A 19,832-nucleotide genomic window follows, 5' to 3' on the forward strand; every position below is an offset into this window, starting at 1 on the left:
GCAGATTATTGAAATTTAAAAGACATTTACCGCTCAAATCAGTATATTTAATCAATCTTATATATAAAATCGAAACGGCGTCTGTAATTCGTTTCTAATAAGCTGTCGTCAAAGTCGTTTCTGATTGGTTGGATTGGTCAAAGACGTTTGTTATTGGTCGGTCGTCAAATAATATTTTTTATTTTCGAATAAGATTTTCAAATAAGATTTTTTTAATGGTTTTCATCTAATTTCCATTTATCGAACGAAGTCGGGTAGCACCACTAATCAACTATAAATATTTTAAAACATTGTAAAATCACAATCAACAGTAAAACATCAGATTATTGATTCCACACTTTTGGCATATCAATACTAAATTTGAATTAGACTATAAATGCCAAAAAATTGCGAATTTTTTTAAACGCTCATTGTAAAGATTGGTAAGTCTCCACCCTGGAAGATTTTTTTATTGCTCAATATAATTAATACAGGTTTGATAAAATTTACGAATTGCATCTTTAAATATTTTGGCGTTAACATTTTTAGCGATAGTCAATATTACAAAACTAGTGTTGTTGTTGTTGACATATCATCGCATGGTGTTGGCTTATATTAAGTTATTAAATAAAATAAAATTAAAAGGAACGTATCGTCGGTCATGTGTTCGAACCCCACGCTGTTGACCTTTTTTCAAATACCTTTTAAATACATTTAAAAGGTAAAAACTACCTACCTATAGGTATATTAGCTACAGAAGGCGCGTGCACAGTACTTACACAAATGCATTTTTCATATACAGGCTGTTGAAATTAACACGCTAATATTTATATATTTTATTTCAACCGATCGTGTAATGTTTTTAAGATCTATGATATAATTTGGATGGCATATTTATTTAATATTTGAATACGTGCCACGAATAAAATGATAAATAGCGTTTTTTTTAAATTATAAGTAAAACAAACGTACGTATGCAAAAATTAATAAGAATTAAAAAATTAGAAAAAAATATAGGATATGAATTATATTAAACAGGAAATAAGTGATTTTAAAAGTGTTCGAATTTTGATAATTATGCAGTCCTTTTCATTATTATGTATAGACATTCTTCTTTGTCGGCTAGTATTAGTAAAGTCCCGACCGTTACAAAGATAATAAAATAAATTCGCAAAGAAAGCGCTACACTTTGTTGTTAATTTGCTCACTGTTGGGTGCCTAGACCATCAAAATATTTTTTCATTATTTTGCATAGAATTGTTTGCCGGCTTCAGAATTTTGTGGCCGAGTCAGAACTTGTCATAAATAAAAGTCCTTAAAACAACTCGCACAGTCGATGAAGATGTGGATGCTGCTGGATCTGATGACTCTGAAGATATAGGTTGTGTCGTTGATGGCTCCGATATTGAAGGTTGCGATGTTGGCGGTTTATTAGCCACCACAAATTGATTTCGTACTTCAGAAACAATTCGCTGAACACTTCTATTAGAAACACCAGTCGCTTCCGCAGTTGAAGTATATAAATTTTTCATAAAACTATTTCTTTCGTCACTTTCACTATTCACTATACGATGCATGAAATAGTTGAAAACATTATACACAATTTCGCAAGATTGTCCCGTTAGTGTTTTCCCAGATCCAATTTTATTACAAAGCATTTTATTATCATATATCCACTAATTCTAATGAACTAACTCCAATTAACCAATTAGCAAACAATATAAGAACGCGTTACGTCAGTTTGTGGGGGTTGATCGGTGACTGACCAGTGAAACTGGAAAAAATCATCCTGTAGTGCACACTTTGAGCAATACAAAAAATAATTGTTGTTTCTGTCATGCTCGGGAAGTGGGTGCGTATGAAAGGGACCAACTGATTGTCCTAGAAAACAGATACAAAAAATCTTATTCATATCTTCACGGACACAATATACGTGTTTGTATTGGTACGTGCCAGCTTTCGCTGCACGAGCTATACCTACTTGTAAACAATATAAAACACTAATAAAAAAAATAATTAATTAAATACATTTTCAATAGATGGCGGTAAATTCTCTGCCAAGAGGAAACATTGGTAGCAAATGGTATATATATATATATATATATATATATATATATATATATATATATATATATATATAGAAGTTTTTTTCTTTTGTTATTGTATTTGTATATATGTTTTGGCAGTGTTTAGCTGTGACCTAGTATGTCGAATCGAAACTATTAGTATAGTATGGCGAGAGTTATTTCAAACGGTAAACGGACTACTAGTCATATGTGAACTAGTCACAGGACAACCGGTCGCTCTAGATTGGTCACACCCTAAAAACGGTCACGAGAAAACTGGTTGACCGATTTTAGGGTGTGACCAGTTTTCTCGTGACCAATTTTAGGGTGTGACCAGTTTTAGTGTGACCGATCTAGAGCGACCGCTTCACATTTGACTCGTAATCACCGAACCATCTCAGACAGGCAGACATACAGATAAAAAGAAAAGCGATTTTATATATGTATATGATGGCAATTTTAGGAAATAAATAAATCTAAAAGACAGCAGAGAAATAAAGGAAGTATGGTCAGCGTAAGTATAGTACATACATGCTTTTGCATTTGCATTTGGTCACCAGTCTGGTCATCGAGCTACTACAGCCCGATTCATCTCTGTAGCTTCCACTGATATGGTCACTGATTATTGAGTGTGTTTTTTGGCAATGAAAATCTGAATAACATTGTTTTTAAAAAAGTTTATTATGACAATCTTTAAAACGTATAATATTTGATTACTTATTAAAAACAAATTAGATTAGACATCTATGTCAGAGAGCACACTTACAATGATATTCAAAAATAAAAAAAAGATCATAGGTATATCACAAAATATGTACGCAATAAATGTACGTCGGTGTTATTTGGTGAGAATCAAACGTCATAGTAGCCAATCCTAAGTTGTATGTAACGAGCAAACAAAATTGATTGTAGCCATTTCAGCTTTTTGATATAAATATAAAGAATAAAAATTAATAATTGCAGCAAATTAAGAGTAAAAACCACATTCAGATTACAGATTTATCACACACACATTTTAATAGTTTCGTATGTGTATCGTTCATAAAAAAATTTAAATACAAATTTCACAACTTCACTCAAAACGTGTGATTCTTATTAAAATTTATAATTCGACGTCCATTTCACTCGAGTCAGATATTAATATACTACGCCTAGTACTACTACTTTTATTAGGATTGTTATTTCGATCCGAATGTTTATCACTGTTGATTGAGATTTTCTCTGGAGGTTTCCATAAAACTAAAGACATGCACGGTTTTTCTAATCTGAAAAAAGGAATAGAAATTAATGTCTGACCCCTTTTGAAAGTATTTGAGAAAAAAGTACAAAGCAATCTTACTTGTTAATGAGCGATTCGGGTATGATGGATTCACTTTTAAATCTTCTAACTTCTTCACACAATACAATTCGTTCTGCAGTTTTTAAACGATCTTCCAATGTATTGTAAGGTTTGTAAGCTTTGAGTCTATCGATAGCTTGATCGTTCATGGCCATCGCATCTGAGTCGTCGTTGGCGTCTAGGGTATCGTTCGCCGTACAGTGGGTCGTGAAGTCGGGCGATATGTGAAGGCAATTGAGATGAGCCGCCATGGCTTCGTCAGTTTTCACCTGTTTCGTCGGTCTGCGGCGAGAAATCGAACACACAAAGGTAAAACACAAAAATCATATGGAAGATGAAAGGATTATTTGAATGTGTGCATGTCTTACATAGGCGAGAACAAGTCGGCTTTCCGTTTCGAAGGGAACATTTTCATTCTCGCGATTGTACCGTCTTGAGACTGCGCCGTAAAATGTACCAGAGTGGGATGGGGTTCGGTGGCACTCCACGGCATTCCTTGAATATTCCACGGCAAACCCGTGGGCTGGGTCATCACTACATGACTCTGGAGGGGGCTCTCGTCGATGTGGCCTTCGAACGATTTTGGCGTCGGCTTACTTCCAGGATCGCATATTTCCTCGTAGTGGTTGTTATTCGAGAACATTTCGGCCGAGCAGAATTGTTATTGGTGTGAAGAAGAAACGCCTGCAAGAACACAAGAAAGAAATGGAAGTCGTTTGCGTCCAAAGTTGGGGGGCATACAAGTAAGAACGTAGACATGCATTACATCTGAAAGAAAACAGACACGGACACGGGAAATTGATGGGGAGTGTCGTGTTGCACAATCTGTCAATCCGTCAATTTGCGCCTCTCGATTGGATGTGCGCGGGTGTGTGGACATTTGCATGTAGGTACGAGTATATATATATATATATATGTACATAGATGTAGTCGCGTAGTTGCAGGTTATGTTTATATGTTTATTGGGGCATATTTGACATTGACATTTACCGAGAGAGGGTCGGCGTACGCTCGCGTGGAGTGGCTGGATGATGGATGGATGGATGGATGGATGTAGAAAATTGTAGACGAGAGCTATCGCATCGAAGCCAGCGAAACCGAAAACCAGAAACCACCTCCACCACTACCGACCGAGACACCATACAATGGCAATCGCAATCGCAATCGCAATCGCAACAGCAAACGCAAAGACAACGGAGACGGAGACCGAATCAGGAGAGCCAACTCCCAGATCATTTACGCTTTGGAATCCAAATATTCGTCATGTGCATACGAATCGAATGGTTCACTATTCCACACACTCCAAATGTGAATCGCTAACAGGATAACCGCCGCTACGAAAATTGCCCAAATCTCGTAAAAAAAATACGTTGAAAGCCCACCTAAGACAATTTTTTAAATACACCTTCGTGAGGTGAAAACAATTTAGCTATGTGTATTTTTCTCAGGGGACCGCGCCAAAAGCCGATTTTTATGCTGCCTCAACGCTAAAAATCACAATTTTGTAATTTATGCGAATTTCTATGATAAAACCCCACAATTTCAGATAGGCTCATTAATAACACTGAGCAACAAAAAATCACGTTTTTTAATTACCAGAGCGGAGACTAGCCAATCTTTACTAAGTTTGACCCACTGAATTCGAATACGATATTGATTTTTGTTGGTGGGCGATCGTTTACGAGATATGATCGTTTAAAAAAATCCACAATTTTTACAGTTTTTTTGGCTTTTGCGGTCTTTAACTCAAAATTTAGGATTGTTACGCTCAAAGTGAGTATTGGAATCAATAGTCAGATATTTTTCCTATTAATTGTTATATTTCATTGCTTTAAAATACTTCTAATTAATTGTCTAGCGAATTTTAAAAGTCAAAATATATTTTTTTTCATTTATTTGGCAAATTTTTTATTTCACCACGTTTATAAGGATTGGTTTTCTATCTCAATACTTTTTTTTTTATCTAAACGTACTAACTAAAGCGGTAATTGCAATTTAAATGCTTTCGTTGTATATATGGTTGTATCGTATATATGTTAGGTGCAAGCGAGATGGCATGTAGTCCGACCGCTGTACTCTGTGAGGTGGATTATATGCCATCTCGCTTGCACGTTTAGATAAAAAAAATATATTGAGATAGAAAACCAATCCTTATAAACGTGGTGAAATAAAAAATTTGCCAAATAAATGAAAAATAGCACGGAAAAAAAAAATATATTTTTGACTTTTAAAATTCGCTAGACAATTAATTAGAAGTATTTTAAAGCAATGAAATATAAAAATTAATAGGAAAAATATGTGACTATAGATTTCAATACTCACTTTGAGCGTAACAATCCTAAATTTTGAGTTAAAGACCGCAAAAGCCAAAAAACTGTAAATATCGCGGATTTTTTTAAACGCTCATATCTCGTAAACGATCGCCCACCAACAAAAATCAATATCATATTCGAATTCAGTGGGTCAAACTTAGTAATGATTGGCTAGTGTCCGCTCTGGTATTTTTTTTTTGTTGCTCAGTGTAATTAGCGCTTGAAGGTGTTTATGATACTATTTACACGATTGACTGAATACATATATGTATGTATGTAATAAAATTGATTTTACATTCATCGCTCAATTTATTAATTTTTTAGCGTTCAGGAAGTATATGTTAAATCTTACCTATACTAACGTTGCAAGATGAGTATACATCTTGTATTGCACAAAGCGTAGCTCTCTTCATTTTTGGGAACAATAGTGCTTACCTTCTCTTCTAAAATTATACTAATCCAACTTACAGCGTAAAATAACGCCCACACAAATGTGTCATTTATTCAAACTCATCGGCTCACATCATGTTAGTGCACTGTTACAATACCATTGTACAGTGGCGGCTCGTCTATATAGGCTGTGGGGCTGCAGCCTCCCAGTATAGTACAAATGCATGCTATTTTTGCCGTCCATGTGGGCTGCAGACCTCGCAGTATAGTACATATTCATGCTATTTTTGTCTGCATTTGATCACCGAGCTACTACAACTCGATTAATCTCTGCAGCCCCCCTTCTATGAATTCTCACGAGCCGCCACTGCCATTGCAGCACCATTCGCATGTTAAATAACCAGTGACGTAGATCTCAGACCATATCAGAGGGGGCAGAAGGGGCACCTGTCGTGGGCCTCACAGTTTTACAACCTGCCAGAAAAAATACATAACTTACATACATTCATACATATGTACAAAGCCAAAAATACAAACGTATACATATATAAAAAAAAATCACATTTTGAATTAAGAGTGACTAAATAGACTGGCGCCGCTAAGCATAAATCTCCAGATAGCACGCACTTTAGATACTTCTGAAATAATATCTGATTTTACTGGTGCTCAAGTACGAAAAGCTTTTTGTTAAATAATCTAATATATAATTTCGAAAGAGACTTTGTTTGGTTCGTAGAAAAAAACAAATATCAAAAAAGATTTATATAACAATTACCTTAAATACTAGTTTTAAAATAAAAAACCTTAATTTTTATTAGTTCTCTATGTTTTTCAATTATTAAATCGGGGGGGGGGGGGGGAGGGGGCTCAAGTCTCTGTTGGCCTGGGTTTTGACTTTCTCAAAGAGGACCTGAGAATACATATGTATGTATGTGTGTATGTACAAGTAAAAGACACAATTCAGAATGAAATATGTATATATTTTCAATTTTAAATTGATTTTTTATTATGCACCAGATATTCAAACAGAATAACAATACAGACATATAATCCAAAAGTGAGACAAAGTAAATGTCGGTGAAACACGTAAAAACTGAAACACATATATGTATGCTACGAGCGGCGTTTTACGCCAATGTAATGCAATCTAAGTTGTGAAAATTTCATAATTTCTTTTAACGCATCGATTTTTTTTCTCCACCTGGTTTTCCCCTTTATTGTTTCACTACGATAGGTTTATAAACACATTTAAAATTATTTTATAAAACTAGTATATTTGATTGCCCAAATTTTTGCATAACTCTTAATGATAATTTATATAAACTTTGCTCAGAGAAGTATCGTAATTGTAAGATTGGTTCGAATCATCAATATTTTGGAGCAAATCATTTAAATAATAATATTTAAAATGAGATCCACCTTATTTACATATTATGTAGATATAAGTTATTGATTTTTTGTGAGCGTTTTGGATACAAATGTTCATAGCTGCCACAAAAGAGTAAAATAAGGCATGCACGGTGTACAAAAATAAGCAAAACTTCATTTTTAGAAATATGACCTAATCTTTGTGGACATAATTTTAAGAAAATAAATCTTCTCATACATAGGTTGAAGTTAAAGGAAAATATACAAAAACATACATGTATGCAATACTTTATGGGTAATAGTGGATTTATATTAAAGCTGTCGAGATAAAATTGTATGATATTTTTAAGTCACAATCGAGAATCGACGAAACACCACCATTTATACACGAAAAATAATTTTTTTGGGTGATATTATTCATAGACACGCATTAATATACATACATAGTTTGACATCTTTCATAAATCATAATCCTCTATCATAATTGAGATTATTTACGTTTCAAATTAACCTAAATACATTTATTATAATTGTGATACACAAACATATACCTTCTCATACTAGGAATTTCATGCATTAGTGTATCAATAGGAGAGAATGTGCAAAAGTGAACCGTGCGACTGTTACATTTAGCACAACGACAATTTTGAACACTGAAATTCCCCGTATTTATTGTGCTGAACATTTTTTTCTCTTTTATTTTTTAAGGTATCTAATGTAAAATTTCCATACCAAACACTAATTCCAATATACATATGTATGTGTATGTACTTTGACAAATTAAATAAAATAGCACAAACCTCGCCATACATAAAAATACATTTAAAATATGCACGTGCAAAAGTACACATATTGCTCAATTAAAAAAAGAAAAATGTCCGAGTCGATTGATGAACAATGATTCTTTTTAAATCGACGAAATAAAATCTGTATATGTAGTATTAAAATTGTTCACATTTTCCAAGTCGGATTATATTGTAAACAAACACAACATACAATATAAATATTGTATAATATAATATTTAGTATTAAATAAAGGAACGTCTCTAAAGGAACTGAGGAATGTTAATGGAATAAAAAGTGTCACAATGCACTTTTATACAATTTATATTAGCCTATCCTCGCGCACATTATTTTCACAATATTGTTATATAATAATTACCGTTTCCAGTAATCTGTAGCCAATACATAATATAATACGCATATTTGAGGGCATTATGTTATGCAAAAACAGTCTTGGTTTAGTTTAATGCATCGCAGTTGCCCGAAAATATACAAGTATTCGGCTATAATATGTATGTATGTATATCTTTTTCATTCTTCTCTCACATTAAGCTCTGATTGTTTCAACAAGTCAGTGTTGACACCCGACCGTTCTTCACAAAGTAATTTCAAACCGATAATACATTAATACAACTGACTAAAAAATAAATTACGTTTATATTATGACGTACGCCGACGATAAGATTGCATATGTACATATGTACACATGCAGATTTTGATCGGTGCAATGCTGAAAGAATAAAAATACACTAGAACAAATTAATTTATATTCGTATATTTTCTAATATGTATCTACTAATGACTAGATTGATAAAATTATATATCACGGTGGGAGAGTACGTATAGTTGTAACGTTAAAAAATCTAAATAAATTATATATATATATATATATATATATATATATATATATATATATATATATATATATATATATATATACTTTTCTTAAACGTATACCTGAAAATTCAACCGTTCTTCAGCACCGAGGACGGTATTCAAAGACAATGTTTTCAATACACCTAAATAACAATTATTAAAATTTTTGATGCAGTTACGAGACGCTTTAAACTATTTTCGAGATCGATCGTCGGGAACCGCTAGTAATAAATAAATAAATAAATAAATAAATAAAGAGACGATGATAGAAATCGAAGAAACGAAAATTGTAGAGATTTTAATTGTTAAGGCCACCGTTGTATGCGTAGTCAGCCTTATTATGCATCACAAGTCGACTCTCCACGAAATAAAAACTGTCGGAGCACGTTTCGAACGGAGCCGCTATCATTTCGTCGACTGAAACAATAGACAAACGAGATCCGAGTTAAGCACGTACATAGATATATAGACATATACACATGTGGACGATAGGATCGAACGAGTTACCTAGTTGGGGCGGCAGAGTCGGGAATTCGTATATGTGTTCGCAAGTGTTGCGGGAGTACGGTATGCAGAAGCCGAACTCAAAATCGAAAGTCTTCAGGAGCGTGTCTCTGAAGAAGTGTCGTTCGATCATTCGAAAGTGGCTAACGGGACGACCGCCCACGGTGAACTCGACCCTGAAACGTAAAAGCAAAGTAAATGGAAGGTGAGAGAGAGAGAGAGAGAGGGTCTCGATGTGGAGAGGACGAGGATGAGGACGAGGACGACTCACGTGGCGCCGACCGTCTTCAGCTTGAGGAACTGTGGCGTGAATTGGTAGCGGACGAATCTGCCCGCGTTGGGGTCGGGAGGGTCTTCGGGGTCGGTTTGCGCCTGCGGCTGCGGTTGGTTGTGGTCATTGGGCGAGGCCCGTTGGCCAGACGAGAGGTGGCCGTGACCACAGAGCGTCGAAGAGCTGTTGCTGTTGGTGTTCGTGTCCGTGGAGGGCTTGGCGATCTCGAAGAGCACCGTGCCCGTGTCCAGGTCGCGGATCTTGAAGCGGGTGAAGTCGATGTCGTAGACGTTGGCGTCCGGCGAGCAGAGGTAGGTGTCGGTGATGCGGCCCAGCCGGAGCACGTCTTCGGGCGAGATGGGTTTCGACCGCGAAGGGCTCTGCTCGGCGGAAGGGCGCGTTCCTGTTCCTGTTCCTGTTCCTGTTCCTGTTCCCGTTCCCGTTCCCGTCCCTGAAACCGTAACCGTCGCCACCGACTCGCTCGGCCCCACCCCCACACCCAGAGTCGACATCGTCAGCCGCCCTCGACCTCGACCTCAACCTCAACCTCAACCTCAACCTCAAACCAGCGCTTCGCCTCGCCTCGCCCCCTTCCGAGAGCCTCGCGCTGTCTCACTGACACTACTCGCACTTGCACCCACACTTCTACCAACTTCGCACTATTTCACACCGCGCAACTTTTCTTTTCTTAGCTTAGACAATAACATAACCACTCGTATTAGATTTAGAAGACGTTTGAAAATATGCATACATCAAAAGTATTCGAAATTGTTAATAATTTTTTATCACTCCTTTGGTAATCCAAGATCCCGCTCCGATAAGAAGCTATGGAGGATAAACGAACGAGACGACTGGCATGTTAATGCACGTGTTTATTATATGACAGCTAAAGGCAGAGTGAGTAGTGACTCTCCGAACCCAGCCGAGTTGGTTCCCACTCGCAGGAAGGCAACCAAACTCGACCATGTCGTATAAGCGAGCCGCCACATCACTCCCCCCCCAGCATCAGCGATACCAAAATTACAAAGAAACAAATTTTACAAAAGAAAAAATTATTGAGTGGGGAGAAAAAAAATTTGTTGACGTGGGTCATCCGCTGTGTAGGTGTACCGCCCTGAATGGTCGGTACATTCGAGGGCGGTGACGTCGCGAGCAGGACGGTGGCTGGTCCGATGGTCGCGCCGATGCGATGCTGCGCCGGCGCCGCTCTTCCGAGGCTGATGTCGGTTGGTGGGGCGGCGGGGGCGGCAGGGGCATCGATGTGGTTGATGATACTCCGAGCTGGACCGTGAGTCGTTGTGGCTCGTGGAGGTGTTGTAGCGCTACCGCCCGTCTCGGCGTGACGACGCTCGTGGGGACGGACGGGGCCTTGATGATGATGATGATGATGGTGCTGAGGTGGTGTATGTCTTGTGGTGCTGGATGACCGTTCTATGTGTACTGGATCGCGCATGACTCCACATCCGAATGAAGCACCTGTCATCGACGTTGTGGCTGGACTCCAGTCGTTAGGTAGGTAGGTAGCCGTGTCTGCTCGTTTATTGTCACCCGCGGGCCGCGACGTGCTGTGTCGATGGCGATGGCGGCGCGGCGGGTAGCTTTCCCGCCTGGCTCGGCGAGGCAGGGATGAGCAGCGGCATGCTGAATTAATCGAGGCTGCGTGGCTCGATGTCGGGGGTCACCCGGGGGACTTGGTGTCGTGATGGCCGCTGGATCTGCAATGTGTCGTTGCTCTGGATCCGGCCGAGTTGCAAGCGTTCTTCCATTGTAGGGTAGTGTAGTGGTAGCTGGTCAGATGCTGGATGTCGACTGCTGTCGTGGTAGCTGCTGCCTGTTGACTGAAGTTGTCTGGGTTGGATCTCCTTTTATATTGTTTTTGGGGATCCACGTGACTTGTTTACTGGCGATTGATTCTGAGAACCGCAGGTGGTGTTTACGTGTGCAAGTTATGCGAGGAATGTGGTTTCGTTGTTTGGGGTGGAATATTCTCGAATATGTGGCGTCGTTCCACTCGATTTAGTTTTTATCGTCCTTTGTTCCAGTGAGTCTGGATGTTTGTTCAATGGGTTACAATGTAGTTGTTATTTGTGCACTTTAATGGATGCAGGTGTTCTTCGACTTTGCGTCGCTCGGCTTGATTTGTTGGGGTGGAAGTTTCTCGAATCGAGATAACGTCAATGGTTGAGCGTGAGAAATGTATTCTCCGTCGCAATAGATGTTTCGATTGCGGTGACGAGATTCCTACAGAGGTTTCTTTTGTTATATTGTTCGTGTAAAGCGGCAACAGCTTTTGTTATTTTAACATCAAAAATTGTCTTCGCGAATCAGATTATACACACGAGCCCGAATTACCTTTGTAATTCGACGTTCGGAGCTTAAGGGTCTGACCGCACTATTGCGTCTGCGACACGAACGGCAGCGTGCGGCCAAATATTGTTTGTATGAGATATAACACACTACGTCGCGTCATACATAGTGTGTTATATCTCATACAATTTCATACAAACAATATTTGGCCGCACGCTGCCGTTCGTGTCGCAGACGCATAGTGCGGTCAGAGCTTAATAACGAATCATCTTCACATCTTTAACGATCATTCAGATCGCATCTGCTTCATTGATAATATTTTGTACGTATGTACATATGTGCCTATTTGAATTCATTGGTGTTTTTATTTGTATATTTTGTATTAATAAAATGCAATAAATTTAGAAAGAAGAAAGGTGCTTTTGTTTCGAGAAAAACTTAAAAAAATTAATAGTACCAACCGGTAGTTACCAAAACGCTATTATGAGAGGTTCGGTGATTACTGGTCACAAAGTCACTAAAATCTCTATAACGGAACATCTGGCAGCCGAAAAGTCCATCATACCAGTGGCGGCTCGTCCTAATGGGCTGCCGGGCTGCAGCCCCTCCTATAAAATTCTAAAATATATGTTTAATAATACATTTAATATTTTATTTATTAATGATATTTTTTTTATTAGTTGGATGGACGAACTATTGGGGTCTTCGACAGAGTAAATATTACTTACAATATCACCCATATCCAAAAGGGTGATATTGTAAGTAATGTTGACCGTTTCGAAGACCCCACTAACTTGTATGGTGACAGATGAATTAAAATGTTGTTGTACTGGCTGTAAAGTTTTACAGCGCCGCCCTGAACGCCACGCAGCCCGGAGTCTCGGAACGAGAAAGAGAAAGAGCTATTTGCAACTGCAGATAGCTCTTTCTCTTTCACTCACTCTGCCGTTTTGGGCTGGATAGTCGGCAGCCTTCGCCTGTTAAACGACATTCATCTGTCAGTTTGTGTAAGATTTCGCGCGCTTGATCTTACATTTGATTAGTTGAATCGCACGATCACAGCTTTATTCGTTTTCGTTACTCTTAATTGGTTGTGTACGAGCCCTCATCAAATCTTCGTCAAAGAGTCGTTTTCATTTCGATAACAGCAAACTTTTTTCAAATCTGTTTAATTTTTTCTCGTAATTTTTATTTAAATATATTAAGATTTTTTTTCTTTTAAAAATGGAATAAAAAAAGAATTCAGTAAAATATTTACAAAATTTGCACTTTTCGCGACTAGAACTTACCGAAAAAGTCGCTATAAAAGCATTAGGCTGCCTCACGCCCAATTTAATTATTTCACAGCCTGCTACTAGTAGATCCTTTAGTTACTCGCGAAAATTTAATCCAGACATTTATAAAAAATACAATTGGTTAACGGGATGTACAGAAAAAAACGCGTTATTTTGTTATACGTGTCTTTTGTTTGGAGGCGAGTCGCCAGGCGAAGCATCTTGGACGAAAACAGGAGTTATTGACTTAAAACATTTAAACGATAAAATTAAAAAAAACACGAGGGAAGTGTCGAACACTTAAAAAATGTGTGTAATCTCACGAGTTTGGGATCGGCTAACATAAAAACCCATTTAAGCGAAGCTTATCGGCGGGAAATAGGTAAGCATAACGAAAACTTTTGTCCTGTTATGACTAAAGAGCGGACCCAGAGCGCGCTGTCCATTGTTCACATGTTGTAAATGCATTGTTAAAGGTTTGCCGAATCTTTTTAACAAAGCATTTACAATAATGGAACAATAGACGGCGCGCTTCCGGTCCTACCTGTAGTTATGACATGATAGAACAATTATGGTGACATGTTTTAGACATCTTTTCAGTGCAGCCCCGCCACTAAAAATTATCACGAGCCGCCACTGCATCATACTAACGATAACTATCATAGTAACGAGAACTTGAGTGCCAAATATTGTGTATTCGCGATTTTCATGGCAAAAATTGTCTTTGTGACCACCGCGATGTGACGAATAGTCCAATTACCATTATGAGATATGAGAGAGAGTCGTGTGAAAAAGTGAGTTTGGACCAAAACACTCCGCGAAAACAGATCCGCGTCTCGGTTGACACTGTCGTCGTGTTGACGTTTGGCGGCCGGCTAACGTGAGCGAGTGGCGAGTGGCGAGTTGCGATTTGCGAGTGTCGTCGATGCAATGTCTTCGCGATCGACCCCATAGGAATTCCTATCCCTATGATCGAGTTCGGCCGCCTGCAGCTGACCCGACGGCTTCTGGTGATCGCTCTGCTTCTGACGGCTCTCCTGCTCTTCAAGGAGTGGCTGGGCAGCGTCTGGTGAATCGTCTCCGTCTCCGTCTCCGTCTCCGTCTCCACCGACATGTCCAACAAACGCGTCTCGTACTTCTACAACGCCGAGGTGGGCAACTTCCACTACGGCCCCGGACATCCCATGAAGCCGCATCGCCTCGCCGTCATCCACAGCCTCGTCCTCAACTACGGCCTACACAGTCGCATGCAAATCTATCGACCCTACCGAGCGACGTCTCATGACATGCAACGCTTTCACAGCGAAGAGTACATCGAGTTTTTGCACAGAGTCACGCCACAGAACATTCAAAGTCAGTATTCTCTTTCTTCTGCTTGCATTGCATTGGATTATTAGATTAGACGTGGGCGAACTCGATTTATGATCCGAGAACCCTCTGCAATTCTATTCTCTTAACATATCGAGTTCGTTAGTGGGTACATTCTCATCACCGTTTCGATTTTATTTCAGGTTTCACCAAGTATTTGACACACTTCAACGTCGGTGACGACTGCCCGGTGTTCGAAGGACTGTTCGATTTCTGTTCCATGTACACGGGCGCTTCTTTAGAGGGTGCCATGAAACTCAACAACAACCATTGCGATATCGCCATCAATTGGTCGGGTGGATTGCATCACGCCAAAAAGTTCGAAGCCTCCGGTACCATCTTTAACCGACGTATTCAAATATTTGCGGCTATTGTGTCCATTTTATGCAACGTTTCTCTGTCGTTTCAGGATTCTGTTACGTCAACGACATTGTTATAAGCATTTTAGAACTTCTCAAATATCATCCTAGAGTATTATATATAGACATCGACGTGCATCACGGCGATGGAGTACAAGAAGCGTTTTACTTAACAGACAGAGTGATGACCGTCAGTTTTCACAAATATGGCAACTATTTCTTCCCGGGTACGGGTGATATGTACGAAATTGGCGCCGAATGTGGACGCTATTACTCTGTCAACGTTCCCCTGAAAGAGGGCATCGATGACCAAAGCTACGTCCAAGTGAGTATTGCCAGACTCTCGTCTCGGAGCATTTCTTATTGTGAAACAATAATCATGTATTTGTTCGTGATTTGCAGGTATTTAAACCGGTCATATCGTATGTTATGGAATTTTACAAACCGACGGCTATCGTCCTACAGTGTGGTGCTGATTCACTCGCAGGCGATAGGCTCGGTTGTTTCTCTCTCTCGACTCGAGGTCACGGAGAGTGCGTCAAGTTCGTCAAAGGCCTCGGAGTTCCGATTCTCGTCGTAGGGGGCGGAGGGTGAGATTCATTCATTTTTGTTAAAATTGACATATACGTATAGTAAAAACGGTTCCCGGAAAGATTCACTAAATTGCACTGAATAGTGGCGCAGTTTCGATTAGGACTTGAAAATTATTTCAAAGGCGCTCCAAAAGAACTTACAGAATAGCATTCCACAAATAAAGGTGAGCTCCCTCGGATAACATACAGATATCCATCCCTTAACGCTTTTTTGTGGAATTCTATTGCGTTAGTTCTTCTTGAGCATCTTTGAAAGTTTGGATATCTCGAGTGTATTTTTCCAGTCGACAGTAAAAACGTGCCAAGTATTAATTAATTTACGATTGATATTTTTTAGATATACTCTAAGAAATGTGGCCAGATGTTGGACGTACGAGACGTCGTTATTAGTCGATGAGAATATCTCGAATGAATTACCATATACGGAATATTTGGAATATTTTGCTCCCGATTTCACTCTGCATCCTGACATAACCACTAGGTAATAAAACGACGATAATATTTGCGTAATAATTTATATTTGACGATCATATGCAATTAATAATTTATACATTTGATTGATTTCAGACAAGATAATGCCAATAGCAAGCAATACCTGGAAACGATAACAAAACACGTATACGACAATTTGAAAATGTGTCAACACGCGCCCAGCGTTCAAATGCATGAAACTCCAGGTATAAAATTCTACATGTTACTCTAATTTAAGATAATACAATATGTATATTTACATACTTGAGTGATTGCTTGCAAATAAATACACTACAAATCACATATCACGAGTTAAATGTCACTTCAATTATACTAAACTATACTATGCTATATTATATATAATGTATGTACATATCTTTACATATATATTTTACAATAATTTTATGTACATTTTAAATACTTATGATAATGTTTATTTACAGAGGACGCTTTTCCAGATGAGTTGAGAATAAAAGAAGAGCCAGATCCTGACGTTAAAGTGAGCCAAGAAGAAGCGGACAAAATGGTGGATGCCCAAAATGAATTTTACGATAGTGAAAAAGACAATGATAAAAGTGCAATAGAAGCTCAGTGATAGATAACGTTGAATAAATTTATTTGAAATCGACAACCGCCTGTTATTTTATTTTATTTTATTTACACCACGACTCGTACGTCTATTTCGTTTCAGTAATAACTATCCAACGTAATATCGAAATTATTATCTTTTATATACTTCTGTAGACACATGTCTTGATCGTTGTAACTGACTGTGAACCGCCTCAACAAGTAGCAGCTGTCGATCACCTTTTTGATGACGACCTGAGACACCGTCAAAGTGCAGTCCAGCGAAAGGAACACTAAATGATGCATGAACCCACTTTGGAGAAGTTTCGTCAGCGTCGCGTCAAACGACAACTTGGCACGATACTTGACTATGAGGTTGGAGAGGCATTTCGCATACGACATGAAAAATAGCAACACGTCTTCCAGATTGAAATTGCCAGATCCTAGATAGAGGCACTTCAAGTCCTTAAACAAGATCTCTTTACGTTTGAAATTTTGGGGCACGACTAGATTGACGGAACGCGTGATGAGACGCAGAGCTATCAAATTCGGACAGCACTTTCCGATCGTCAGGATGTCGTTGAGGCTCAACACGTTGCCCACTTCCCACAGCGTAAAGTCTGTGAGATTGCAACCTTTTATAGTCAAGAGTTCACGCATCGAGTCGGTGAACGGGAAAAACGACAGAACCAGTCTAGTCAGACTCATCTCGCTGCGTATCAAAAGTTGTAATATTTCATCACTGTCACTCTCTCCGAGATGCGTCAAATTCAAATCTATCAAATTGGGGCAAAGTTTCACCAGTTTTCGAACACTTTCAGTTCGGGCAAAGTGGCGGTTGATCTTTTTCAGGCTGAGAGGATGGCAGGTGAATTCGGCGGCCACCAACGTCGAGCCAATGTCGCACGACTCTATCCTGAGTTCTTCGAGGGACTGCAGGTGATTGACTATATTTCTTATTCCCGCCTGAGAAATATACTTGGTCTTTTGGACGCTCAGTCTTTCGTTTCTCGGCGGATCGATGATCAGTATTCGCAAATGTTCCAAATCGATCAGGCATTCCAAGCCGGCGTCGGAGACGTTTCTTACCAAGACGGAGGCATTGAACGAGGACTTGAGCAAATCGACTCTGGATATGGCGTTGATCTTCTGCAGAAGCGTGCAATTTTGGCCGACGACTTTCAATATGTCGTCGGTGCAGATCTGCTGCAGATTCAACTCGACGAGTCGGGTGAGCGCCGAGAGGCGTTTGAGCCAAAACGCTTGGGGGATGCTGTTGTCGGAGTCGCACTTTCGAAAGCTCGTGATGCTCGGGTGGGTGAGCAGCGACAGCTGAATTCTGGGATCGGCTTTCAGCGGAACGGAGCCTCTTTGCGAGCAAAGGGCGTCGAACAAGCTGAAAGGTCAAAGCGATGACAAAGTGAGTGAGTGAAACGGTACCAAAACAAAATAACATAAAACTTATCGACTAATGTGTGGGTGGGCCTCACTCGGTGGGCAGATTGGCGACCAGATAGTTCTTCATGATCTCGATGTGATACTGGAAGCTCTCCTCGTAATAGCACCGATGGATTTTCTCCATTGCGAAGCACGCGCAGTTAATCGTTCGGATAGATGCCCTCACCGAAATGTCGAACAACGAATTTGGCTGCTTTCGAGGAGCCATTCCCCCCCTTCCGCTTCCGGTTTCACGTTTGACGTGTTTAATGTTTACGTGCGAAAGCTTCGACGTCGCATATGTTTACGCTTCTCCTTGGTCTGCACCGCTTCCATTCTGGCCATACCTCCCTATCTTACTATGTATATGTACTCTTTTTCAAAGGCACACTCATTTACCAACAACCACAACAACCAATACGACTCCACAAATAACGTTTTTTCGGTTGCTATTCTAATGCATTCCAACTTCTTCTTGAGCTCCTTTGAAAGTTAAAAGTGAAAGTCTCGAGAGTGCGGTTCTCTCCGATCTTTGAGCATTTTTCCGATCACCATACGTATCTATTGTACATAATTCGTCGTCAAAGTCTCCACTGTCTTACTGACGTTGCAGCTGTCTGAAAAAAAAAATAAACTCCCAGCTGATTTACAGCCAGCTGTATAACAACGAATTATGTACGTATGTATATAGGTCTGTATCCGAGCCAAAAACCCTCATGGCCGTTGGTTGTCCTCTTACGGCTTCGGCTTTTGTTTTCTCTCTTTTTACACCGACCATCTGTCAGTCGCTCTAGATTCTCCCGTGGGTCCGGCGACCGGTGATCCCGGCGCGGACCGCCAGATGCAGCGTCCCTCGTAAAAGCCGGCCTCGAACTAAGCCCCGAACTCTGGCCCCGTGATCCGCCCAAGTCTGATATCATAGAAGTCATTGGCATCATAGAAGCCCTCCGAGGAGTATGGCTTCTTCCATAGTCGTGCCTCACCGACTATGCTCGACCACGTGTTCGATCCAAGCCTCGAACACGGCGAGCTCTTAGACGCTCGTGAAACGCCAACCGAGAAGGTCTTGGCGTGGCTGGTCTACCCTTCCTGACCAGCCACCGCCTACAATCCACAGCCTCCGCCATAAAGGGGCAGAGGCGTCGAGCAACTCCCCGGCTCGGCCATCAACTCGTCAATAAAAACGAGACCAACTGCTACTCTTTTGTATAATTCCCTCACCCCGCACCGTTCCAGAGCAAGCTGATCGAGACGACGACACGTACACAGCCACTGGTCATCCACACATACACACGCATATATACAGCCCCTGCAGCTAGCGTTCAGTCTGTTTATACTTAACAGCACTGCACGACTCCGTTTCAAATATGTCATTTTATTACATTTCTATTCATATCTACCTACACGTCGCGGTCACGTCACGTTTACAGCACTTTGGCCGAGTGCAAGGCAAAATTGCTTACTTATACATACATTACAGGCCATGACGATACGGCGCAATATTGCTTACGTCGTATTGTCGAGTACTTACAATATGAATGCATACACGTGCATTCGTAATACAAGTC

General features: G+C 39.8%; 4 protein-coding genes across 5 annotated transcripts; 1 reads left to right on the forward strand and 3 right to left on the reverse strand.

Moving 5' to 3' along the window:
• Nucleotides 1-2,147: 2,147 nt before the first annotated feature.
• On the reverse strand, nucleotides 2,148-4,699 carry Mst85C. 2 transcript variants are annotated; one of them, XM_077435222.1, is made up of 4 exons: nucleotides 4,375-4,699; nucleotides 3,753-4,068; nucleotides 3,385-3,666; nucleotides 2,148-3,310 (listed from the first exon to the last, which is right to left on the reverse strand). In XM_077435222.1, exons 2-4 carry the CDS (start codon nucleotides 4,025-4,027, stop codon nucleotides 3,148-3,150), a joined length of 720 nt encoding a protein of 239 aa, XP_077291348.1. In that variant the 5' UTR covers nucleotides 4,028-4,068; nucleotides 4,375-4,699; the 3' UTR covers nucleotides 2,148-3,147. The 2 variants fall into 2 exon arrangements, with proteins under 2 accessions (XP_077291348.1, XP_077291349.1); XM_077435223.1 differs by having other exon boundaries at nucleotides 2,703-3,310; nucleotides 4,151-4,694.
• Nucleotides 4,700-9,184: 4,485 nt separating this feature from the next.
• unc-119 (unc-119 lipid binding chaperone) lies at nucleotides 9,185-10,525 on the reverse strand. Its single transcript, XM_077435224.1, has 3 exons — nucleotides 9,889-10,525; nucleotides 9,621-9,793; nucleotides 9,185-9,530 (listed from the first exon to the last, which is right to left on the reverse strand). Exons 1-3 carry the CDS (start codon nucleotides 10,398-10,400, stop codon nucleotides 9,412-9,414), a joined length of 804 nt encoding a protein of 267 aa, XP_077291350.1. The 5' UTR covers nucleotides 10,401-10,525; the 3' UTR covers nucleotides 9,185-9,411.
• A 3,542-nt stretch (nucleotides 10,526-14,067) lies between these two features.
• HDAC3 (histone deacetylase 3) lies at nucleotides 14,068-16,889 on the forward strand. The gene is made up of 7 exons (XM_077435226.1): nucleotides 14,068-14,822; nucleotides 14,981-15,169; nucleotides 15,247-15,521; nucleotides 15,599-15,786; nucleotides 16,127-16,270; nucleotides 16,357-16,466; nucleotides 16,704-16,889. The coding sequence occupies exons 1-7, from the start codon at nucleotides 14,582-14,584 to the stop codon at nucleotides 16,853-16,855; spliced, it is 1,299 nt and encodes a 432-aa protein (XP_077291352.1). The 5' UTR covers nucleotides 14,068-14,581; the 3' UTR covers nucleotides 16,856-16,889.
• On the reverse strand, nucleotides 16,288-18,603 carry LOC143914850 (uncharacterized). The gene is made up of 2 exons (XM_077435225.1): nucleotides 18,318-18,603; nucleotides 16,288-18,223 (listed from the first exon to the last, which is right to left on the reverse strand). The coding sequence occupies exons 1-2, from the start codon at nucleotides 18,491-18,493 to the stop codon at nucleotides 16,948-16,950; spliced, it is 1,452 nt and encodes a 483-aa protein (XP_077291351.1). The 5' UTR covers nucleotides 18,494-18,603; the 3' UTR covers nucleotides 16,288-16,947.
• Between the last annotated feature and the right edge of the window lie 1,229 nt (nucleotides 18,604-19,832).

The sequence above is a fragment of the Arctopsyche grandis genome, chromosome 7 (assembly GCF_051622035.1).
Source record: "Arctopsyche grandis isolate Sample6627 chromosome 7, ASM5162203v2, whole genome shotgun sequence".
NCBI classification, from domain to species: domain Eukaryota; kingdom Metazoa; phylum Arthropoda; class Insecta; order Trichoptera; family Hydropsychidae; genus Arctopsyche; species Arctopsyche grandis.

Excerpts from the sequence above, each read along its gene's own strand:
- LOC143914850 (XM_077435225.1), bottom strand. The coding sequence starts at position 18,493 with ATGGCTCCTCGAAAGCAGCCAAATTCGTTGTTCGACATTTCGGTGAGG. Across the intron at positions 18,224-18,317 it reads GTCGCCAATCTGCCCACCGA|CTTGTTCGACGCCCTTTGCT; the intron begins GTGAGGCCCACC and ends TTGACCTTTCAG.
- Mst85C (XM_077435222.1), bottom strand. The coding sequence starts at position 4,027 with ATGTTCTCGAATAACAACCACTACGAGGAAATATGCGATCCTGGAAGT. Across the intron at positions 3,667-3,752 it reads GCCGACTTGTTCTCGCCTAT|ACCGACGAAACAGGTGAAAA; the intron begins GTAAGACATGCA and ends TTCTCGCCGCAG. Across the intron at positions 3,311-3,384 it reads CCCGAATCGCTCATTAACAA|ATTAGAAAAACCGTGCATGT; the intron begins GTAAGATTGCTT and ends TCCTTTTTTCAG.
- HDAC3 (XM_077435226.1), top strand. The coding sequence starts at position 14,582 with ATGTCCAACAAACGCGTCTCGTACTTCTACAACGCCGAGGTGGGCAAC. Across the intron at positions 15,787-16,126 it reads CTCGTCGTAGGGGGCGGAGG|ATATACTCTAAGAAATGTGG; the intron begins GTGAGATTCATT and ends GATATTTTTTAG. Across the intron at positions 16,467-16,703 it reads TCAAATGCATGAAACTCCAG|AGGACGCTTTTCCAGATGAG; the intron begins GTATAAAATTCT and ends GTTTATTTACAG.
- unc-119 (XM_077435224.1), bottom strand. The coding sequence starts at position 10,400 with ATGTCGACTCTGGGTGTGGGGGTGGGGCCGAGCGAGTCGGTGGCGACG. Across the intron at positions 9,794-9,888 it reads CTGAAGACGGTCGGCGCCAC|GGTCGAGTTCACCGTGGGCG; the intron begins GTGAGTCGTCCT and ends TTTACGTTTCAG. Across the intron at positions 9,531-9,620 it reads GACTCTGCCGCCCCAACTAG|TCGACGAAATGATAGCGGCT; the intron begins GTAACTCGTTCG and ends CTATTGTTTCAG.